Here is a 24,468-nt window from a genome sequence, read left to right on the forward strand (position 1 = left end):
TATATATATATATATATATATATATATATATATATTCCGTTTGCTGAGAGACCACGAACAGACTCCACGAACCCACTGATCAGCGTTACGATATTTATTCAAATGACAGAAAGACGCGTTTCGACCACATTCGTGGTCTTGGTTCCCAATTGGAACGGACCGACGGAGCAGCTGCCCGTCAAATGCAGGATCAACCGACTGATGGGGGCACATAATTACATTCCAATCAACAACACCAACTACGTGATAATTGCTCATGCTCTCCAAGCTCCCCTCTCGGCGGATGAGTCTCTGACATTCATGCCGCCTTAATTAAAAGTGCGCACCGAGGAAGTGCACACCGAGGGACTATTGCCCCAGTCTTCCAGGCCCCTTTATGTGGCCATCCTTTAATTCAGATGCCACTTGTAAACGGCCACTTCTGATTATACCAGTGGTTCCCAAACTTTTTTGACCTGTGGCTCCCCTGACCTAATCGGCAGTTGGCCGTGGCTCCCCGCCATTTTTTCTACCGGTGGGTGTGTGGGTGGGTGGTGTGTACCTCCTGTTATTTTCCTTAAAGTATTTGGGACACAATGAAGGTATTATATTGGTTGGAATGCTTGAATTAATAATCTCATCCACTGGCAATCACTTTGGCTGCATCCCAATCCATCGTTTTTTTCCCCAACAGAGTGCCTGGTCCCAAACCCTTATTTATGCCAGCTGCTGCTTTCAGTACCTTTTGGTACTGAGACCCGCTCTGAGAAAATGGAACATTGAGTTTGGTCTGTCGTAATCAGTATCCCCAGCCTTATTTTTACACTAAAAAGGTCTGTCCTTCCATCTGTATGCCCATCTATATCCAAACATATTCAACCATTTGCACACCTATCCACCATATATCCTTCCGTCCATCATTTCACTCATCCATCCCTCCATCCACCCTTTCACTCATCCATCCAATATTCATCTACCCACCCTTTCACCCCATCCATCTGTACAATCATCCATGCATCCACTCTTCCACCCAGCCATCCATTCACTTACTCATCCATCCACCCATTCACTTACTCATCCATTCACCCAGTCATTTATCCTTCCACCCATTCACCCTTTCAGTCATTCATCCTCCCTTTCTCTCTCCATCCCCATTTCACTTATCCATCCATCTACCCACCCATTTACTCATCCATTCATCCATTCATGAATCCATCCATTGATACTATTACTCATCCATTCTTTCACTCATCCAACCATCCGTTCACTCATCCAGCCATCCGTTCACTCATCCATCCACTCTTTCACTTCACTCATCTATCCATCCTTTTGTCCATCTACCCCCTTTCACTAACTCATCAATCCTTACATCCACCCTTTCACTCGTCCATCCATTCACCATTTCACTTATCAATTCATCCATCCACCGATTCACTTGCCCATCATCTACCCTTTCATTCATCCACCCATCCATCCTTTCACACACCCATCCACCAATTCACTCGCCCATCCGCTGCCCTTTCACTCATCCATCCATCCACACACCATTCCACACTTTTACCCATCCATCTACCCTTCCACCCATACATCTACCCTTCCACCCATACATTTACCTTTTCTCTCATCCATACTTCCATTCATTCACTCATCCATCCATCCTTTCTTTCTTTCTTTCATTATCTATCCATTCCCCCTTTCATTCATGCATTCATCCTTTCAGTAATCCATCCAGCCATTCAGACATTCTTTCACTTATTTACTCACCCACCTTTTCACATTATGAGCGGAGCCTTTGTTTGCAGAGTTGCAGATAGAAGAGTCCCATCAAGAATGAACTACAGCAAGGGGTGGGCTGGTGGAGAGTTCCCTATGCCCCTGCACATAGGCAGACTGAAAAGGTAGAAGTCATGCATGATGGACAGTGCCAGGATGTGAGGTTACTGTAACATGGTGTTGTTTCCAGGGCTTTAAGCTGTGTAAAAAACTGGGGGGTCTCTTCAAAGGGGGTGTTTGATGTAATTAAGAGCGCAGCTTAAAACACCTAGGCTAAAAATGTGCCCTTAGCATAGTGTTCCGCCTTATTGGTATTATGTTGTCTCTGTCATTGCATCCAGATATATAATAAAGCAAGTATCATTACACCTCAACAAGCCAGGACTATTGGCTTTGTCCATGGTTGCTAGTTCCTTAAAAAAAAAAAAAAGGAGCAACCATGGCTTTGTTGAATACAATATTGAAAATACTTCAGTTCTAAAATGACAGGACAGTGAGAGAACGATAACCTGTTCTTTTAAACTTATGGCTTCTTTGAATGAAGTGTTTTTTAACTTTGCAGCGTGGGCGCTTTTACTTTTTATCGTACAGAATGCCCTTCTGTACCCTAAGGCAGGAGGAGGCCGCCACATGGTGTCACCCCCCAGACTGCCCCATTGTCATTCAGTGAGTGGCAATCAGCGGCATACTGAATGACAATGGGCGGGAGGGGCTGCTCTCGTGCTCCTGGAAGAGTACGAGGCGCCTCCAGCAGCAGGGGTGAGGCCTCTCACAGGGGAGCAGCGCTGCTCCCTGTGATGGCCAAAATTACAGATAAAAGGCCCGTGGAATTTAGGGACGGTTGGTCACCCTAGTGTGCGCGGCGCCCCTGGCACCTCATTACGGCGCACCGGGGCGCCGCGGCGCACAGTTTGGGAACCACAGGATTATACTGATGCACCTCCAGGCACCAAGCTCCCGCGGGTTGCTTTTCCAGTAATTTCACTAGGCACCGGCTTCATTCCGGTTGCCTAATTCTTCTTGCTCACAACCATTTTGTCCTGATGATGATCTCAGATTAGTGAGATCGAAACTCCGTCGACCCCTATACACAGAAACTCCTTTTGTTTAAATTACACCTAGAAGTTTCTTTTCTTTGTTGTCAATGCGATGTATATATTCTAAAAGCCACTCTCACTCGTCACATCACGCCTGCAGTCACTTTTTTGTGAGCTCTTGAACTACATTCTCAAATATATTGTTGCAAATATTAAATACTAGATGTGAACAGAAGGCGGCCCCTACCGTACATAACCCGATGCTTCCCTCTGGGTCCCGAAGCTCCCGGATCGATCAGACGGCATCCCTGGCAACCCGGACACCATTGTTTTCTTCCTCATTGCAGGACCCAATCCGGAACGACCGGAAACCGGAAGGATTCCCGCGTGACCCCGGAAGTCCCACCCCCTACCCAACGACGGATGACAGAAAAGGAGAAACCAACGGCGGCGTGGTGTGCGGAGAGTTCGAATCGTGGCAGAAGACGGACGGCGGCACCCCTGTAGAGCGGAACGGAGAAGGAGAAGACGACGAGGTCTGGACGGAGGACTGGTGGAGTCCTGTGGAGGACGCTGGAGAGCGGCCGTAGGTCGCGGGAGAGCTACGGCGGGACCATGTGAGTAACATACCCCTCCTGTGTAAATAAAGTGTGAATCACCCTAGCGTAAACTGCCCCCACAACCCCCTCTTGGAATCACTGAGCACTGTGTATTATATTGAAGCCACCCTGACCACTGTACATTAAGTAAAGCAGCTCTTCACGAGCTGGCACTTGTACGATATTCCTTGCACTGCCTCTATCCTCCGACACCCTCCTCTTCTTCCCGACCGTATTCTACCCTACCCCCTCCCTCACTGTCTGCCTTCTCTTACGCACTCCCGTGACGGCATTAGGTATCCATACCGTTTGGAACGGTCGGACTAACGGTCCTTTCTTTATCTCTCCTTGCACGCCTCCGAGGAACCACCACCCGTGGAAGGATCAAGAGCCCCCTGGTGGACGACGGCCCCTCTACAACCACCCGTGCGATCCAAGCACCTACAGGAGCCATCTGTGGGACCTGTAACTACGGACCTTCCACAACGGGGACACCCCCTCCCAGACTCTGGTCTACCCTTGACTTTGTGCACCCCTTAATAAACAGACATAGCTCACTATATACGGCCTCCACGCCTGTTATTCCGGTCCGCCCTTGCCCCACGACAACACTATACGTTTAAAAAAAAAAGCTTGTCTGTGTCCCTGTTAAATAACTATCCACTGTTGCTCCGTCTGGCATTAATTGCCTCTGTATGACCAATTGGTATAGGCATATTGACTAACACCATTACAAAACGTAACTGTTCATGTGCATTTTGGATCTATTAGCCATTTAGAACCATTGTTTTCTTAAAATGCAACTCATTTGTGGGAGTCAGTCTCTACATTGTTAACATGATTTGCTGGTCGCACTTAAAGTGTTGCTAGTAGTTAGAATGTGCATCATGTGAATTATACCATACTGAATCAAATCAGACTTTTCTCCAGGACTACACTATTTATATTTCATGGATGCACACGTGTACAAACAGTTAATGTATGCTGTAAATATTTGTGGGCCCTTTACTAATTACTTGCTTTCTTAAAATGATTGAGCGGTTTATAGAGTAAGTTGGGGAGTAGAAGCTTGGATTGGAGAGGTCATCAAAGAGTTCATTTAACAGATCACTCATGACATAACATGTGGGGTCACATGCAGTGTATGGTGGGTGTGCAAGTTCTAGTTAGCTCACTAAACTATAACTGGCACATTTTAAAACTTCTGTTTTTTTCAGTGTTAAAACCGAACTATACAGTTACTTTAACTTTTTTCTCTATTGAAATTTCTTGTAAGATAAGACCTTATTACCGACCGCAACTATATCATCATTTTACCCTTTGTTTGTTTCTGTTTTTTTTAATGTTAGGAACGATCATTTATTGATAAGATGTAATCTATGTAATTAATACACGAATTGCAATTATTAAACAGATGAGACACCATTGTTTTAAGCATTATTAGAATGGTGAAACATAGAAATAATTTGACCATGTTGATTACTCCTAATGTTACTCCCATCTATCATTAATACATCTACACTTGCAAGTGCATACTGGGAGTATACCCTTCTGCCAGACCCAGGTGGAAGGATCTTGCCCCATGCCTTGGTGTAATGTCTCACGAAGCCGGCCTCAGTGCATTAATAAATGCACCCAGTCTTAATGTGCCAGCCTACCATCCTCTGCCAGTGTAGCTATCTTTCTTCTTAGAATATGTGTCAGGCCTGCAGAGTTGCATCTCATTCACATCTCTCCACAGCATCCATGATAACACCGGTGCGAAGTGCCTCGTCTGAATTCGAAATAGACACTGTTTAAATAATAAAACATTATCTCATTCTTTAAGAGATGCAGAAAAACAGCTTTTTTAGTCTGGGTAAAAGAGTGGTCGACTACGAGCACAAATTAAAGCAATGACATTGCGTTCTAGTATGGAAAAAGTTGCAGACCTTTTAATCTTAAATGTGCCACTAATGGGGTAAGGCATTTGGTAAACACTCTGGAATCCGAGCAGAGACCAAAGTGTAGCACCTTGAACTGATAGGGAGCTCCTGCCACAGTGGAATGGGGGAACTTTGCTGTTTGGGGAAGTACGCATCCTGTAAATCAAGGCTGGTCATAAGGTCTGCATGATTAAGCAGCTGCAGTATCTCCTGGAGAGTGACCAATACGAAAGGGCTTTTTCTTCAGGTAATTTTAGTTTTCTGAGGTCCAAAAGGGTATGCCATTCTCCCAACTTTTCCTTTACTAGAAAGAATTGAGACTAAAAACCCATTCCTTTTTGAGAATTGGGAAACTTTTCAAAGGCCCCCTTCTGCAGCATAGCACATGCCTCCTTCCTGAGCAGACAAAGATGGAATTGAAGTGATTCAAGTGGCAGATAAGGAGGTGGAACTGTGGCAAATTCTAAAGTATGGCCATACTTGAGAAGATCTAGAACCCACCTGGCGTTGAAATTTGTTGTCATTGTTGATAATAGCGAGAGATGTGTGCTCTCATGGATGGAAGGGAAGATGGAATTGTAGTAGTCTGCAAAGGAATAGCATTGCTTTCCGACAATCTTTCTTGACTGTAACAGTTGCTTGCGTCTAGGCTGTCTGTCGTAATAGGCCGCAGTTGGTACACAATAGCTTTGATGTTGCTGATAGGTGGGACGAAATGATTGATATGGCTGAAATGATTGGTATTTTTTGGTAACCACCATGAAAGGAATAGGTACCCCTTCCGCAAGCTCCCCTAAAAGGTGTTTTATTGTATTGGAGCATTCCTAGTGACCTGGCAGTGTCCGTATCAGCTTTGATGGTTTGCAACAAATCATCAATGTGCTTCCCAAAAACGTGTTGCCATCTAAAGGCATATCTAAGAATTTGCTCTGAACCATAGGGTGGAAGGTGGTTGCCTTACACCAACCCTGTCACCTAAGGCCGGCTGTGCCTGCGAGTTCTTGAAATGCAAGAAAAGCTATGTCCAATTGCAGAATCAATAATCTTGGAAGTGTATCTTTCTCCTTCCAACAATATCTTCTGTGCTTCTTGTTTTTTAATCTTCTGGAAGGTCAAGATAAGGTGTGATATCCGACCACATCTGGCAATCGTACCTCCCTCAGAAAGCCAGAGAATTAGCAACAAGGACTGTAGTTCCTGAAATCGTACTGAATCTTTTGCCAAGGTTATCAAGACACCTGCCCTCCTTGTCAGGTAGTGTAGTGACAGGATCTGCACTGAGCAGCTGGAGTGACAACTGAATCTGGTTGTGGGTGTTCCACCAGACATGCTGGAGCGTAGTCAGGGGCTTTATACTTCTGCTCAATCCTGGAAAGGTCACCAGACACAGAAGCTTGCGTTTTCATGATTTTAATACCTTCCTCCTATATGAAATCAATCATAGGTACTGCTCTTACGGACGTTCTTAATTGGTCCTTAAAATCATAAAGGAAACAGTGTGCCTGTTCGACAGGCATAGGAAGCTGAAATCTGGAAGCTACCGTCTTCATCAAGGAGTAAAAACCACCTATATCTTCCGGTGGGAAATCAGTCGGCTGGGTGAGGGGGTGGGTTGGAATGTGGGAAGAGATGTGGGAATGAGGTAATCAACCTATTTGTTGGCATTTAAAAGGATGTCTCAAAGCTCTCCTTGCTCTTCATCATAATCGGAAGAAGATGGATCTTGTCTGGGTGGCATGGTCATATTTGAAGGTGGAGTCATTCGTGGTGTGGGAGGAGGATTAGGAAGCGGAGATGCCGGAGGAGGAGGAACTGCTCACATAGAGGAAGGAAAGAGTAATAGTCATGCAACATTGCCTGTAGATCCTGCATTAAAGCTACAGGAAGCTGAACCATGTGTTCATACACAGGACCTATGTATTGCTGAGACTTGCCTGAATACCGCGGATGAGAATCCGATGCATAAAACACCTCCTAATCATCATCATCATCATCATCCTCCTCCTCCTCTTCCCCACTCCTCATCCTCTCGATACTCAACTTGGAATTCTGATGGGCTATGACCTGGTCCGAAAAGCCAATCCTCAGATTCCTGGACGTTCAATAAATGGCTAGGTGGCAACCAGGAGATTTGTGAAGACTTTGAAGAAAACTTTGAAAATCCAGCGTGAGAAGTAAAGATGAAGGCCTCTTTAGTTTTAATAGCAGAGACGTTAACAAGGTTTGTCGACAATAGTGGCAGGGATACTGGTGTCGATGATGAAAGGATGATCATAGACGTCATCTTCGTGGATGTATCAGATACGTTGGTCATCGTCAGAGCAACGACCATTGACAAGTTTATCGCAGACAGAGCACCAGCCGTAGGCTGTTTCTGGTGATCTGACTAGCAGTAATGCAGTCAACGGTGCCCGCTTGGTGTACAATGGAGCTGGAAGTCTATGGAGCCGTCAATGACAGAGGTGAAGTGACAGTAGACTGTCATTTTTTTGTTGACTAATCTTTCGACGGCGTTTCCGTGATCAACAAAGATTTCATGCCTATTTTTGTCTTCATCAATGAGGAATAAGAAGAGTATTTTTTGGGGTTTTGAAGGCAAAACAGAGGCTGTTGTCAGACTGAACCTCAGTAGGAAACTAATGTTTTCCTTTCTGCAAGTATCTTTACAGACTCATGTTGACTTTTTTTTTTTTAACCCTCCTTATGGCGCTCTGGAGACTACTGTCACATTTCGCTCTTCTTAGATTGATCAGGAGAGGCTTGGCAGCTCACACTGCCTTCCTCCTCAGAGAGAACATCAGGCTTGGTTTTAAGTCTTTGTAGCCATATCAATAACCTGCATCTCTCTGTATTTAAGCAGAAAAGGTTCTACAAATGTTGCACTCCTTCACTTTATGGAGTGGATGCAAGCAATAAAAGCAGTCTTTCTGGAGATCTTCATCATGCAATCGTTTCATACCACAAGAGCCACATGATCTGCAGAGTCCTTTTCTAAAGGATTCTGATATGGTAACAGTAAGATATGGTAACAGTAAAATGTGGATAACCACTAAAGATGTTGAAGAAAACTGAACAGAGCTCAGAGGGACTCCCTCTTGCGGTTGAAAATCTGAGGGAATCAGCCTCTCTTGGCATGCTCTACAGGGTGCAGGCATTTGACTGGTTATAGTTAAACTTTGGTTATTTTCTTTTTCACAAAGGAACGTAGATAGGCTATTTTAGTGACTATTCATTGCAAGGTAGCCTCTGGTGTAGAATTTACAGCTTTTTCAAAGGTACAGTGGGATTCCCACTTCGACGACAGTGATGATTCATGCATGTGAATATATGAAAGATCCAATACAGGACAACCAGACCATTTAAAAAAAAAAAAATCTCTTTCCATAAAAGTCTGACATTCTGCATCCATAGCTATTCCTGGTCAAATATCTAGCTTTGTTGAGCCCTTTAGACACCCGATTTAAGCGGTTAAATCTTACATAAATTCATGCTGTAGGAAAAAACAATGGATTTAGGACCAGATCTCTGTACTGGGGTGAATGTATGACATTGTTTTGCATTCTGTCCATCAATTGTTCTTTTTGTATTGGTCACCCAGAGTGGGACAGGTATGCCCAGACGTGGGTCCCGTGATCTCCATGCCAATGAGTCAAGCTATCCGGGCTGATATGCCGGTCCTAGGATGCCTGTTTCCAGTCCAGAGAGGACCTAGTCTGGCTGTTCGGGCTGGACTGTTTCCATTAGGCACAGGTCAAGGCTGATTTGCATATGGGTGGGTTCAAACTGGAATGGCATGGGGAGCAAAAAAACGATGAAATTAGCCCCAGATCTCTGTACTGGGGTGAATGCATGAATGTTCTGAATTCTGTCCGTCAATTGTTATTTTTGCATTAGTAGCTTTTTTACTGACCCAGAATAGCGAGCATTCAGACATATACAGTGGTACTTAAAAAATAAATAAATAAATACTGCTGCAATGGTCGATGAACCATAAGAGCCACATAGTCCCTCTTAGATTTACCAATGGAATTTGAGCTTTTAAGGACTGTGTTGCATGGCGCACATGTGGTCTCCACATGTTAAACTCCTTAGGTTGCCATTTTTCTCGTGGTGCTCTTTGCCACATTTTTTGCTAACCCATGAATGTGCATCAGCGATAAACAATGACGCAATGCAGTCTGTATAGTTAGTTCCAGGGTCGTACATGAACAATGCCATGGTTTTCCTTTCTTTCTGAGATCATTAGGAGGCACTTCATTTTAGCTAGATGAAACCAAAATAAGCTGGTCTGAGCCTCTGCCACAGTTAATAAGAGCAGTGTTTTATTACATAAATGATTTCTGTGCTAAAGCTTTTTTAGAGGAGAATTTCCATGCTTGGATTAACATGGAAACGTTGCAGACTGTGACTTAAATGCAGCCCTGCTGACTTTGACCTCCATCCTACCACGGAAGATAACCTGTGCACTGCGACCCGCTTCCTGACACCTAAGACCAAGGTATGGGTGTTAGGCTATCCCAATGGATTTGGCAAGACGGTGCTTCCGCTATGCTCTTTAGTATAGCATTAGATACAGACAGATTAAGCAAACATTAGCAACAATTAACATGGTTGAATTGTTCATTTTGTTCACCATTCCAACAATGAGGATTATAGTAACATATATCATCTTTCTAATAATTGCAGGTCATACTTTTTATACAAGAATACGATCATATCAATAAATGTTTGAAAATGCATTGCCGTGCCTTTTTTTTGTTTACTCTGAGAGTGCAACAGTGACCAAACGAAAGGGTTAGATAAGTTTCAACGTATTTCTAGGGAAGCTTTGTGTCATGTTCGAGGTTGCCCATAACATCTGTACCCTGGTTGGTTTAGGGGTTAGATGTGGTACTGTAAGCTAGTCGAAACCCACCAACACTCAAAGATGGCATATGTGGCCTAAGTCCCTATACTATGAAGTCTGGGTTGATTTAGTACAAAGTCCTGCTATATTTGTAGGAAATGTATTACAAGAGGACCCACCTAAAGAGGAAAGTGACAAATGGTGGAAAGATTATAAAGTAACAGCAACTGTGGGGGAGGTTGGTGCAAGTCGCACCACCCCGGGTACTTCCTCAATAATTAGATCAAAGCATTTTAAAGTTGCACATAATGGCGGTACACAAGGGTGTGGGCAGCAAAGTGGCAATATAGAAAGGAGTTGCAGAGGGCAGTTTACAGTTTATTGAAAATACTAACACTGCTCAGTACATAGCTAACCCCAGCAGCTGATACTGTGGGTCAGACAAGTTATTGGCTTTAAAATATCAGCCTTCGACAGTCAGTAACAACATTCTTGCAATTAGGCTTGTGTCTGATCAATATGGCCCCATAGATTTATACAATGTGTATGCAAGAGGCCTTAGTAGAGTGCGGAAATCTGACACTATTCTGGCATTAGGTGATCTCTTAGAAACTCCCTTAGGGGCTACTCATGTAGTTATAGTTGGGGACCTAAACACAACATTTGAACCCTTTGATAACAAGGATAATGATGCGACTTTGGAGGAGGAGGACGAACAATGGGGTATCCCATTAGTGGAACTTGCACCCATTAAACGTTGGACTGAGTCTGCCATTCAAATGAACTCTTTCTGCCTACAATATGGTTTACGGGCAGAAAATGGTAGAACAGTTTCCGATAGACTTGGAGCAAACACATTCAACAGTAGAAACCACTCAAGCCGCATTGACTATGTTCTTGTTAGTTTGAATTTGTGGCATACTCTTGAGGACATGGTAGTGAAAGATCGCTTGGAGAGTGATCATGACCCATTGTGCTCTAGGTTCGTATTTAGGGACTCAAGGCCACAAGCACGGTATGATGCAGCCCACATTACTTGCGACCTCCAGCCAACAAAAAACATGCAGCAAGTTACATGGTCCACGATTATAGAGTGCCCTAAAATTCTGTCCTCCATAGGTAATGAGTTGGGAAAAACAGTAAATGCGATGGGGTCACCCGGTTTTAATCACCATTTGTCAAATGATTTTATTCAATTGCATAATACCTTATCTGCTAAAATTAGATCGCACTTTAAAGACCAATACAAACCAGGACAAGGGTAAGAAAAGCAAAAGATCGCTGGTATAATACCGAATTTAGATATGCCTGTGGGGGCCCTCAGAAAGGCTAGCAAGTCAGGAGATGTGGCCAGAGTGCGATTAGCTAGGGATATGTATAAAAAGGCTACTCTCTCTGCCAAGAAAGTCTGGGACGAGGATAGGTGGATGAAATTAAAACGAGCCTGTGGGACCAAAAACTTACAACTGTTCTGGCATTTGGTCAAATTGGGCAGTGGCAGAGTGGCCCCACCACCAGAAAACCACGTTGGTCGGAATTGTGGATTAGATATTTTTCCGCTCAATATGCAAGCGATGAGGCAGAGGCTTGTAGCCCTGATTTGACATATTTTTGTGCCAATGATAACATATTTGATGAGGCAGATGTGGACGCCGACCTAAATTCACTAACAGGTGGTCGAGCCCCAGGCCTAGACTGTGTTCCTGCTGATAGTTTCCTCCAGGACAGACCTAAATGGTCTCAATATATACTTTTATTAGCGATGCTATTGCCCATGGTGTTCCCATCCTGGATACCTGGAGGGGGGCAGAAATAATCCTAATCTACAAACTAGAATAGGCGGGAAGACCAGCCCTACTGCATTCAAGGGCCCACGGGCGAGAATCTAAATTACTTGGGAATTGATTGTTTCTTTTATTGTTTTCGGTTAGCAAAGGCTGTAGGGTTTACAGTTCGAAACTACACGAACATACTTTTTACTGCTCACCTGGGAAGAGTTTGACTCCCACACGCACAAACAACTAACAAGGGGTGAAAAAGAACTGGTGGAGAGATTGGGGAGGGAGGGGTGTATATTGGCTCAGTGTGTTTTTATGGGGTGGGGGCTTTCCCACCGTGAGTATCTTATTATCCGTGAACCATCTGCCCCCATTGATTTCTGGAGCGCCGGGCCTCGGTGCAGTGCACCCAACGGTCTGTAGAGCCCCCTGGGGCACACGGGTTACCCACAGAGGCTGGGGCTCTGGGGAGTCACCTCGGGCCGTGGCCAGTACCGATGCACGGAACGAGAGATTGCCCCTGCTTGCAATGCTTAGGGCTGGCGACAATCAACAGTGGGGGCTATTAGCCGCCGGGGTGTCTGAATATATATCTATTCAGGGACACAGCCGGTGAAACGGGGACATTTGCCTCAAAGCTGGCTCCGTCCTTCGAAGATTGCACCCACCTCGTCACCCCATACCCACCTCCACATTACAGACCGCCCCTCTACCGTCCCTTCCACTGTCAAGGCTTCGGCAAGTGTGGGACACAAATGCAACTCCTTCCAATTCGGCGTTGCCGCTTCCTATCGCTGGGGAAGGGATGCCTCGTGGTCTCAAACACGAATATTTGCACTGGTATAAAGTGCACAATAAATTGTACTGCCGCGTCCCCGTATTACAAACCACCTCTGACTATACTGACTGAAAATTCGATGAGAGTTCGCATGCTCAAGAGCACCCAGCCACCTCTTCAAGCGGCACATTGGCCGCCCCACAAAAGAGGACCCCGACAAAATATAGCCCGTCCCCACCAAGGGGTTGGGTGAGTTGCCAGGCACATCATGGTGAAGGCGCCAAGAGGGAGTCTGTTTGGCGCTGTGTTCTACCATGGATCACCTTGGGGATTCCTCAGACTACAACGTGCTCACACGCTGCGGCGTGGCAAGGGTGTCACGGACCATATGCAGGGAAGGGAAATGTCCCCACTACTGGAGTGTGTAATAAAATACAACCGGTCTCCCCCAAAGACTTGTTGAAGGCGCGCACGGATGAAAAATAAAACAACGTCAATTGTGAGATAAACACTGTTTTGCCACATGCCTAAAGACACTCACAGCGCCTCGCGGCGTTTTTTTCATGTTTTTGTTGTTTTAACAGCCGTGAGCTTTGCTCTTCACAGACTAGTTCCATCACAGCAATTTCCACTGGAGAGGGAGGGAGGGGTGGGGCCCGGAGAGCGGCAGAGGGAAGGGGGGAGGCGAGCCAAGCAGCTCTGGAAACACCGCCACGTTTCTCTGAGGCGAGGCAGAAATGCCTCGGAGAAACACGGTCATTTTGCGATTCGGGGCGTGTTTTTAGCAGTTGAGTGACGGGTGACGTCAAGGCTTAAAAACTGCAAAAAACACGCCCCCGAATCGCAAAAAGACGGGGCTTGAACAGAGTGACGCCCCTCTCCTTTAATAGCTGGGCTCCGTTTAGGAAGCCAGCCAATGGAGAAGAGGAGCGGGTTCAAGCCCCACTGCAGCCAAAACATAAAATCTCGGACTCTGCCCACTGCTTACGCAGTGCAACGCAGGCCGAGACCTACAAAGGAGATACATCGAAGCCCGCCAACTACAGACCCATAAGCCTCATAGACTCCATAAAGGAAGTGGTAGCTCAGCTGCTACTGGCCAAGATTCATGTATGGATGGAAGACAATTCCATCATCAGCCACCTTCAGGCAGGCATTCGGGCTCATATAAGCACAATTGACCAAGTCTTTCGCTTTGTCACTCTTCATTGGCGAACCGTAGTTATCAGCAATGGCAGCATGTATGCTACATTTGTCGATTTGAAAACAGCTTTTGACCTGGTCCCATGGTTCAAACTATGGGAGGTACTGTAAGTAAAAGGGAAGCCTCATGACCTACTCTCTCTTAGGACCTGTCTTCATGAGGGAAATTTTGCACAGATTCGTTGGGGCACACAGGGTGACAAGACAGATTCCTTGCCTGTGTGTAATGGCGTCCAAAAGGGTTGTGTGCTAGCCTCCACGCTATTTTCTCTCTTCAATAATGGTGTGGCAAATTTTTTGGCAGCAACTAACATTGATGCTCCAATTTTAGCTGGTAGAAAGATTCAGATTTTAATGTTTGAAGATGATACTTTGATTATCTCTAAAACACCAAGTGGCCTACAACTTGCCCTGTGAAGATATGAAGAATTCTGCATCTGCGAAGACTAAAAATCAACGCAGATAAGACCAAGTTCAAGGCTTTTAACCAGCGTTGTTCTTTTAAGGGCAGTATATTTATGGATGGGTTCCCTCTTGAGCAGGTTGACTCATTCACTTATCTGGGCATCTGATTACACAAGGACATGAGTTGGAAGTCGCATGTAGATGCTATAGCACTAAAACATAGACTATCAATGGGTATTTTAAGAAAGGAATTTAGAACTTCCGACAAAACCGCTAAATTCAGTACTCCCAATTTATAGCATTATGGTGATGAGCTTGGCACTATATGGCGCCGAGCTTGGGGTTTAGGAAAACTTCTGCAGCTAACTGCTGCAGAAAACTCATTCTTCAGAGCGATAACTAGCCTACCGCAAAGTACACCAATCATTCCTCTAAGGAGTGATTTAGGTAGAAATGCAAAAGCAGACCACGCAAGATTCTGGCCGATTTTGTACTGCCGTAGGTTGTGGAGTACACCGGAATTGAAAGTATATGCTGAAGGTTTATGGGAGGTTACAGAAAAATATAAATTCCATAAGATCAGCTGGCTGAGAAATCTTAAGGGTCTATTTTATGGAATGAGCCTTGCACATCTGTGGGATAGCCCCAATGACTGTGTTTCAGACGAAAGATAAGCTCAAAGAAATATACTGGGAGATGGTTGCATGTAAATAGAGTAGGTGCTACGACTCTACTTCACTCACAGGATATTTCCTACAGATTAAATCTCGCCAAAATCTTGAGCTGTTCCGGGATGCTATTACGAAGCCAGTGGATCGGAAACTCTATTTCCAATTTAGATTAGGGACCCTTCCTCTCAATTGTTTCACATCCAAATGGTCTACAACAATGAATAATAAATGTAATACATGCAGAGATCAGGTTAAAAACTCTACCACATTTATTCTTTGTGTGCCCTGCATACGCAGGTCCGCGCAAAACATGGCGATACAATAGGGGATGATGGACTGAGTGTTTGAGGGAAGACATGGCTTGGCAGTTCGGGCTGGACTGTTCCCATGAGGCACAGGGTCAGACTGATTTGCATATGGCCATGTCTGAACTGGGGTGGCTGAGTGAGCTAAAGAATGGTGATGGATTAAACCCAGATCTGTTGACTGGGGGTGAGTATTTGATTTGCTCAAACGCTCCGTTCATCATCTCCTTTTGTATCGCTTTGTTCGCCCTAAGTTGGCAGGGTATGCTCAGAGGTGAGTCCCTTGCTCACTTGGCCACTGGATTCAAGATAGCCTGGCTGATGAGGATTATGAATCCGAAACCGGTCCCAGGATGCTTGTTTCCGGTCCAGGGAAGACATGGCTTGGCAGGTCGGGCTGGACTGTTCCCATGAGGCACAGAGTCAGACTGATTTGCATATGGCCATGTCTGAACTGGGGTGGCTGAGTGAGTTAAAGAATGGTGATGGATTAAACCCAGATCTGTTGACTGGGGGTGAGTGTTTGATTTGCTCAAACGCTCCGTCCATCATCTCCTTTTGTATCGCTTTCTTCGCGCAAAACATGGCTAGCACAAACCAGTAGGAATATGGGCACAAGATCATGTAGCATAGCCTTTCGTATTCTTTGCACAGATCCATCACCCAGGTATGCCATCCTGGTAGAAAATTTCTTAAAGTGGATGTGACTAATCCGTGCGCAGCAAACTGTGTCTGAAAATCCATAATTGAAACCCCTCTATAACCTGTACGTGTATTAGGCAAATTATGAATTGTGGGTTCTAACATACCTAATTGTGCTGCAAATGTGATTTTCCAGGATCCTTTTGTTTATATTGTTTTAAGTACTTTTACCAATGAACCAAAAGTTTGACCGCATCTGGATATCTGAAGTCGGCTTTCTACCTTTGTATAAAAATCTTTTTATTCAAGTTTTATCTGTAGTTTTCTTTTGTAACTTTTTTTATCTGTAATGCTTATATGACATGTCGAATAAAGTAACTATTGATTGGTTGATTGATTAAACAATCACAGCTGGCTAGAAGTTAAAGACTCAAAATATAAGGAGCTGTTTTCAGAATATTAAAGTCCAAAGCCACAAGATTAGACAAAGTACAGGACCAGCCTAAAAGGTTCTAATGCCCTTCTGACTATTCTGCAAGCATGTTTTGGCTTACGAATGAGAGGCATTGCCTTCAAGGTATGCTAAAACACAACAGAACATGGAAATACCAACCACACAAGTACCTCCAAGTGTTTTAACTTGGACAGTTATAGAAGTAAACCAAGGTATTTGCGTCCATTTTGCACACACTTACCTTTAGCCAATGCCTCTGCATATTTCTCCTCTGCCACATTGAGGTTGTTCACATACGCTGCATGGTGCTTGCTGTGATGTAACTGCATTATTTCTGCACTGATGTGGGGTTGCAGTGCACCATAATCATAAGTCAAATCAGGCAGGGTGTGTTTCTGTCTCGATATAATGCACCCAAGAGATGCAATCACTTTACATCTGTAATGATGTGAGAAAACAAGGTTTGATTTGCACAGGAATTAGGTAAACATTACTTTAGCAAGAAAATGCAATACCCAAAAATTAAATTTTAATTCTCTGCAAGTGATATTTCAGATTTAAAATGTTATCATTACATAGTCCTTTAGAAAATACTGCGCGTGTCAATGTACTGGGAAGGGAAAACGAAGGTGTAATATGAACTCACTGCTGAAAAGTCTCCCTCACAGGTAGGATCTGGTGGGTGGTCTCAACTGCTGAGACTAGTAGTTATAGTATCTTTGGATCTTAATGTAGTTATGGATGCCTTGGTATGCGTTTGACATTGGAATTTAGGTCTTCGTTTATTTTTTCTTCTAATTGATAAAAGCTTACAGGAAAGCAGGGGCAATATCAAACTCAAGCAAGACATTCCCACTCTTGAAAATGACAAAAATGGGGACAGTCATGACAGCTTAAATTGGTGCAACAGCATTCCATGCCAAGTCCCCAATCTCTCCTGCTCAAAACGTGCAACTCTTCTTCGCCATGGCTTGGGTACAGTTAACTGTATCACCAAAGGACTGTAGACTTGGTCAACACAAAGAAATGCACACAAAGACTAATTGAACACCCTTTTCAAAGACTAAAGGATAACGCAACTGGAACACAAGTGAAAACTGACCCTTTTTTGGCAAAATGCCTGGCTGTAGATTTTGAACCCTAGCTCTGCCGGCACCTAGGGAAACCTAGCAACCCTATACATTTTTTAAAATTAGATACCCAGGGGAATCCAGGATGGGGTGACTTGTGTGGCTCTCACCAGGTTATGTACTCAGAATCCCCTGCAAACCTCAAACTTTGTAAAAAAAACTAAACATTTTCCTCACATTTCTGTGATGGAAAATTCTGGAATCTGCGTGGATCCACTAAGTTCCACCCTCCCCGCATTCCCCAAAGTCTTCCGATAAAAATGGTACCTCACTTGTGTGGGTGGCCCAAGTACCTGCGACAGGCAAGGGCCCAAAACGTATTGAGGAGATTTCAAAATTACCTATCACAAAACGACTTGGTTTTGCAAGGGGAGCACTTGGGTTTTTGACCCGGGGCTCGGCAGGCATCTGAGGAAAACTACCAAACCCACACATTTCTGAAAACTAGACACCCGGGGGAGTCCAGGGAGGTATGGCTTGTGTGGGTCCCCCAATGTTTTCTTACCTAGAGTCTATTAGAGATTCCCTAAATGCTATTCATGAAACATTTAAAAATTGTGAATTCGCAATTTAGGACCGCTATTTACCACGAAGTCAAACCTCGTGGTAAATAGCAAAAACTTAGAAAAATGCATTTAAATGCTTTTTTCTAAGTTGCATGTTACACACACACACACACATGTCCTTTGGACATGTGTGTGTGCAACATCAGTCTACATTTTCATTTCAGGGGTGCTACAGGGTGTCCTTTGGACACCCCTGGCACCCTTGTAATCGCATCCTTATTTGCGATTAGCAAATTGCTAATCGCAAATAAGGAATAACTCCCCATTCATTCCTATGGGCCTTAGGCCTTATTTGCGATTAGCAATTGCTAATCGCAAATAAGGAAGCTGTAGGAATCGCAATTTATTTTGCGATTCCTACATGAATCCCGTTTTGCAAGTCCTTAATGGCGATTCCTTAATAATCGCTATTAAGGACTCGCAAAATGGGACAATGATAAATCTGGCTGTTAATGCTTAGTATATAAAGGTTTTAAAAGCAATTAGATAGGCTGGAGTAGTGACGTGTTGCCGGAGTCTAACAGGTCCAAAATGCAATTGTTCATTTGCTAGTGGTGTCGTTTAAAGAGTGTGGAAGGTGACAGATGTTTTCCATAACTAGCTAGAATCCTCAGTAGAGGCAGCAGCTGGCAGCATGCCTTTCACACCCCCACCCCCAAAAAAATGCAGAGACTAAACCCTGGCACCCACCTACAGATATTAATCAGATGTGGGCTTGCTTTGAATAAATCACGCTTTAATCCTTTTTAGGGAGGGATGGTAGTAGAGTGGAGGCAGTATAAGCGGACGGAGTACCAGGGATGTGAACAATATACCCCTCAGTTTCAGGCTGTGCTTCGTAGCTTCTGTAAGGTACTACCTTTGTGCAACATCTTTATTAATGGTCTTTGCCAGAGCAACTCGAACATGCTTCTCTTGAATGAGTTAACCACTATGTTGTGTGTGAACGCAAATTGCCCCTCATCGTGGAGAGGTGACGTTTTACTTTGGATCTTTTTTCATATCTCCAAGTTTCCTTTGAGTCATGTGTCTTTTTTTAGGTTTCCCCATTAAAAAAATAATACAGTTGCTCTACTGTTTGCCGCTTTTTCGACGCATTTGGGATCAAAGCTAAGTCAAAGATGGTTGGCCTTGACCGCTGGCCTTAAGTCTTTCCAACTTTGGCTTTAATTACCTGTTAGTCGGAATAGAGTGCGGTATTTACTACAAGTGGTAATAAATGAGACTTAACGCTCTGGTACTTTTTCTCAGTTAAATTTTAGCAGGTTTGACCAGTTGGAATTAAACATGGGTAAAACTGATGGTGTGAAAATGATCAGACAGCTTATAATTCAGACACCTGTGACAAACTGTGTCTTGTTGAAATTTACATCACACGTTTCAGTAAAGCATTCCTCACTAAGGGTGAAGAAACTTGCCAACTCACCAGCATTTGGTCAGCATCACCAAATTCTATTCACCCACCTAACAGAATGCCTCCATAGCCTTTAATGGGGTCACCCTCTTTTCAAACCCATATCACTTTCCCAAAAAAAGTGGTCATTCTCCATTTGCCTGATGAACATCAATGCCTGACTTCACTTGCATATTTGAGTCAATAGGTTGACTGGTATGAATTCCAAAACCATGCCAAGAAAATGCTGTCCTAATATCCCCCTCCAGAATTGTAGATTACCTTTCCTCTGCTTTAATATTTTATAATTGAATTGTGGTTCTCCCTTCGCGGCCTGGGCTGTTTTATCATACCTCTTGAGCAGATAGTACACACTTGAACAGTAGTCATCACTTAACTTTTCTGACAGTAGAATGTCAAATGTGGCCCTATGTCAACTGTTGACTTTTGATTGCAGGTGAGATAATTTCGTCATATTGTGCTGTTTGCATTTTTAAGTTGAGTATCTTTCACTGCTGTAGGGTCTTATGTGCTGCAGAAAGTGCAACATTATCAGTTATTAGGGCAGAACTAGAATGAGGGCACATGCACTCAACTCCCATTTTAATAGCAGGATCACCTGATGGGCGACTCCTGTAGGGGAGGTTTGTGGGGATGAATGTGTGACAGCCCCTGGGAGAGGGAGCTATACTGCGAAATGTCTTTATTGATACTGTCCATGGATGATCATGTTAAAAGCATATCTGGCACATGTTTTGGCCTGAGGCGCATGCTTAAGAAGGTCGCCTTTGCATACCTCTTTCTGCCAGAAAATCTATGATTCAGGTTCTGATAGTGAGCTACCTGGATTATGGTAATGCCTTAATGGTTGGTATAAAAGAAGGCCTCTTCTCTAGGTTGCAGGTGGTGCAGAACACAGCAGCTCGCCTTGCCCTCAACTTTCCTCCACGATCACCATCTGAACCTCTTTTTAAGCTTTTGTGTCAGGTCTTTAAAACCCTGCAGGAAAGAAAGGGGAACAGACTATCTGAAAATTAAACTACAGCCATATATTCGGGCCTGGCTACTTAGATCCAGTAACCAGTTACTACTGTGCCCCAAAAGGATAAACAAAACCAGACTGGGTGGTCGTGCTTTTTCTTTCCTGCCCCCCCCCCCCGCCCCCCACCCCCGCTGGAATAAGCTGCTGCTCTTCATTCGCTCCTGAACTAACTTTATTCGGTTCAGAAACGTCTTAAAACCTGGCTGTTCAATCTCTAACCGGACATTGCTTGGCTAATCATTGTCTGATTCTGCGAAGCAGAGAGATCCCCCCCCCCTCCCTCTCCCCCCGGGATGATATGTTGCGCTTAACAAATGAGAATATATAATAATATTAATAATGTGTTTTCAAAAACCAACAAGATGTCAAGGAATCCAACAGGGAAAAGCAAAATAATTAAACATGGCACCACTGTTAAGTCAGAGTCAATCAGGACAGCGGAGGATGCGTAACAAATGGTTGAAACAAGGACGTATTTGCTGATGTCCACCGTTGCACAGATGGGGAATCAGAGCATGAACACAGAGGCAGACAGGTTCAGGATCTTTGAAGTCATACATGGCAGGAAGATCCTTACAGTTTGTGCTTGTTGCTACTTATGCATGAATTTTAGAATATGTGGTTATAGTCCAAAAGTTCAAATGATGCATCAATGAAAAGAATGTAGCTGGAATCATAGAGGTCACATTACTTAACTTCCATAGACTGTCTTTAAGGGACTTGTAAGCTGGTAGAATAATTTCTGGAGTGCTGCTCAATCAGACCTCCAAATCTGGTATCCTTTACTGGAGCAGCCCAGAGTCCAACTTTTGAGTGAAGAGGCATCTTGGACAGGTCACCATAAGTCCACTGTTGATCCAATGCCATGTCACTCATGGAGCACTTTGAGGCAGGCGGATCATAGTCAAGGCATGCTTTAAATTGGACTAGGACTGCAGTAGAATAAGCAGAAGTATGGCCAATTCAAAACTGCTTCTAGACCTTATGAAAATGGCATAAATAGTCTGTCTCTGGACCTTTCCAGGACAAACGGCAGGTTGATGTGGTCACCTGCACAGCCACCCTTGCAAGAGATGGATATCTAGATCCGTTCTTAGCTGATGACAGGACCAGTTCAATGAATGACACCCTAGGCTTTGACTTCATGGGCGAGATGTAACTGTTATAAACTCTAAACGGTATGGTTGCAACTTCAACTTATAACTTCTTGGGGGTTTATGGCTTGTTCATGTATTTGTGGTGGTTCCCTTATGGAGCATCGAGTCTTCTCTGGAGTGGAAACAATAATTGCTTGATGGTAAAGGGAGTGACTTCATATCCCAATGGGTCCTCAAGTTGCTTGTGATGGGTGAACGCCTTTGGCCTCTTAAGAACAATAGCTATTCATCTTGGTGTGGATGCCTTGGTGCATAGGACAGCCATTGAACATGCCTGGAGAGTTGGTATGTGAAGCTGTAGACAATACCTCTATTGATCATGTGTGTAGCTTTTCCCTGGTTCTCCTGCTAGGCCTTCACCAAGTCATTGCTCTTTTCCAGTAGCCTGTTTGTTGTGGGTTGATGGAGGCACTCACAACTAGTAGTTCAGTTATTTGCAGATATATGTATTTTCTTGTGCTGGAGTGTTTTTCAGGTACTTCATTGTGAAACGTCAAACGACTCCCTTCTCTTCTTTCTTCTTGGTGCTCAGACATGGCACCATTTGTGTTCAAGCTAATGGGACTTCTGTGGCATTGATGCAGGTGCACCAAAGTGGCTGGCATTTACTCTACTCAACTTCACAGATGTCACGTAGTCTGATGTAACATCATGTCACGTATTCTGATTCATGAGTGAACTCCGAGGTCGCAATGTCTGTTAGTGGAGATGTGGGCAGCAATGAGGTTGTAGTCAGGAGTAATGGGTTGGGGCAGAGGTTGAAGGTAGCAACACTTAGAACGGCATCTAAATGCACATGCCCTTTTACTCTCTCTAGTCACCAAAAAACATTTGGTAAAAGGATGCTGGGCCTTTTTGAAGTGGGCACTCCTTCAGTGTCTCTTAAGGGTCAGGGCATAGTTGTGGAATGCTGGCTGTCTTTGCTTTAATATTTGTTGTATTGAGCCTTAGGATTTGTGACCAAATGAGTATGGTCACCAAAACACATTTGGTATCAAGTTAATGGACACTTTTTACAGTGAGCTCTCCTTCAGGGTCTCCTAAGGTCCAGAGCACAGCTGTGGCGTACATGGCTGTCTTTTGCATAAACATTTGTTTCATTAAGCCTTAGTCACTGGTAGGGCCGGCAGTCTATAGGCAACAGGTGTGGTGTGCTGGTAGACAGGAAGTGGTGGTAACCTGGGCATTACCACAAAACGAGGACTGCTTTGTGTTTCTCATGTCTGTTTGTTTGAGCCTGAAGGTAGCGCACTATGCACTGATTTTAATTATGTACAATCTATGAACATGCAATTAGATTGCAGTACTTTGTTAGAGCTGTCTTCAAGTGCATATCCTCGAATTTATGTACGGACAGTGAGGATTATTCTGTCGCCTGCAATGGGACTCAGTGGAAGCAGAGTGGGCTAACGTTATATAATGAGATACACACTTAGCACACCTACACTTTGTTTTATTTCTCATGCCCATGTTACACAGTATCTTGCCAGTTCTGAAGAGGATTGCCAAAGGCACTAGCAAACCCAACTGGTTCCAAAGGCAAGATCTACTGGCTATGCAATGCTTGTTACTTCTTTCAACTGACCTAGTAATTGCCATCATCTTGTTAGGCGTGCTAATGGTTTCAAGTTGGGCTTTTTAAAATCCATTGTAAAAATAGATCCTGCAGGGGATAGAGTAGTGCCCAGTCATGAATCATTGAGCGTATCAGTCGATCTGTCAGCTCCTGCTAGTTCCAAAGCTAGTAAGAAAATTAACCCTTCCTGTAGCTGTTTTCCTAAGGAATTGTTGGCACTGAAATGCTCAATCAAACTATAGGATGGCACCCCACGGGGATTGCTATCCTTTAGAAAAAGTAGAATAGAATAAAGCTAAATCATATTTATAAACATGAAGTTAAGAAAGAATAAATAAATTAGTAAACTTTAAATTTCAAAAGTTAAACAACCATTTTCTCAGTGGTCAAAGAATTATGATAGCATCCAAAACAGGTGGGTTATGTAGTCTACTGAGAAATATGCTCCATTCGTGGATTTGCTTTTTTTTTAACAAGTCTTTTTATTAAAAAGTTGCTCAGTATACAACAATACATGTCAAACATGAACTACAAAGAGCAGGAAATTGTTGGTGTGAAAGGCTACATCCAACTGTGGCAGTGAGTGTCATGTAAAATATAATAAACATACATTGCCGCAGGCGCTCAACCCTACCCCAAGCAAGTTCAGCAACAGATGTTTACCAGTCTTCCTATACCCCAGCCCCCACCCACATCAGGCCCCTCTATATTGTGTCCAGTTTCCCCATACTTTCTCATACTTGCGTGGACAACCCTGGCTCCGGTAAACCTCGCATTCTGCTTGCTGACACCAATCTAAATCCTGCGGGTTCTGCATATCCGGGGGTCTATTTGCTCCCTATGCTTAAGCAATGTTTTGCTTAGCCACCCCCGCTGCCAGTGTCAACCACAATCTGAGGTATCTGGTCCACTTCTCTTCTAGTGATTCCTCCAGGCCCATAACTACAGTCATCACCGTGGTGACCTCCCTCAGTAGCCTTGGATCACATAGCATTCTCAAAGTGTGTGGAAGAAGGTGCCCACCGCTTCACAACCACGAACACACTGAGGCGAATCTCTTCATCCCATGCGGTGTACCCTAGATTGAGAATAATAAGATCTGTGTAATATACGTAGCTGTATAAGACGGAAGCAAGACCTTGTAGCTATTTCCCTAGGGCTTTGGATGGCCTCTTCCCATTCCTCATCCTCTATAAGCCATCCCAAGCT

The 24,468-nt window shown here is 44.1% G+C and overlaps 1 protein-coding gene across 1 annotated transcript in view; it reads right to left on the minus strand.

The window, feature by feature from the left end:
* SOD2 (superoxide dismutase 2) overlaps positions 1 to 24,468 on the minus strand; it is a 190,105-nt gene that overhangs the window by 135,146 nt on the left and 30,491 nt on the right. Inside the window, exon 2 of the mRNA XM_086927153.1 lies at positions 16,637 to 16,833. Within this exon, the coding sequence (XP_086783279.1) occupies positions 16,637 to 16,833 (197 nt within the window). The remainder of the gene's footprint in view (positions 1 to 16,636; positions 16,834 to 24,468) is intronic.

Source organism: Lissotriton vulgaris, chromosome 6, assembly GCF_964263255.1.
Source record: "Lissotriton vulgaris chromosome 6, aLisVul1.2, whole genome shotgun sequence".
NCBI classification, from domain to species: domain Eukaryota; kingdom Metazoa; phylum Chordata; class Amphibia; order Caudata; family Salamandridae; genus Lissotriton; species Lissotriton vulgaris.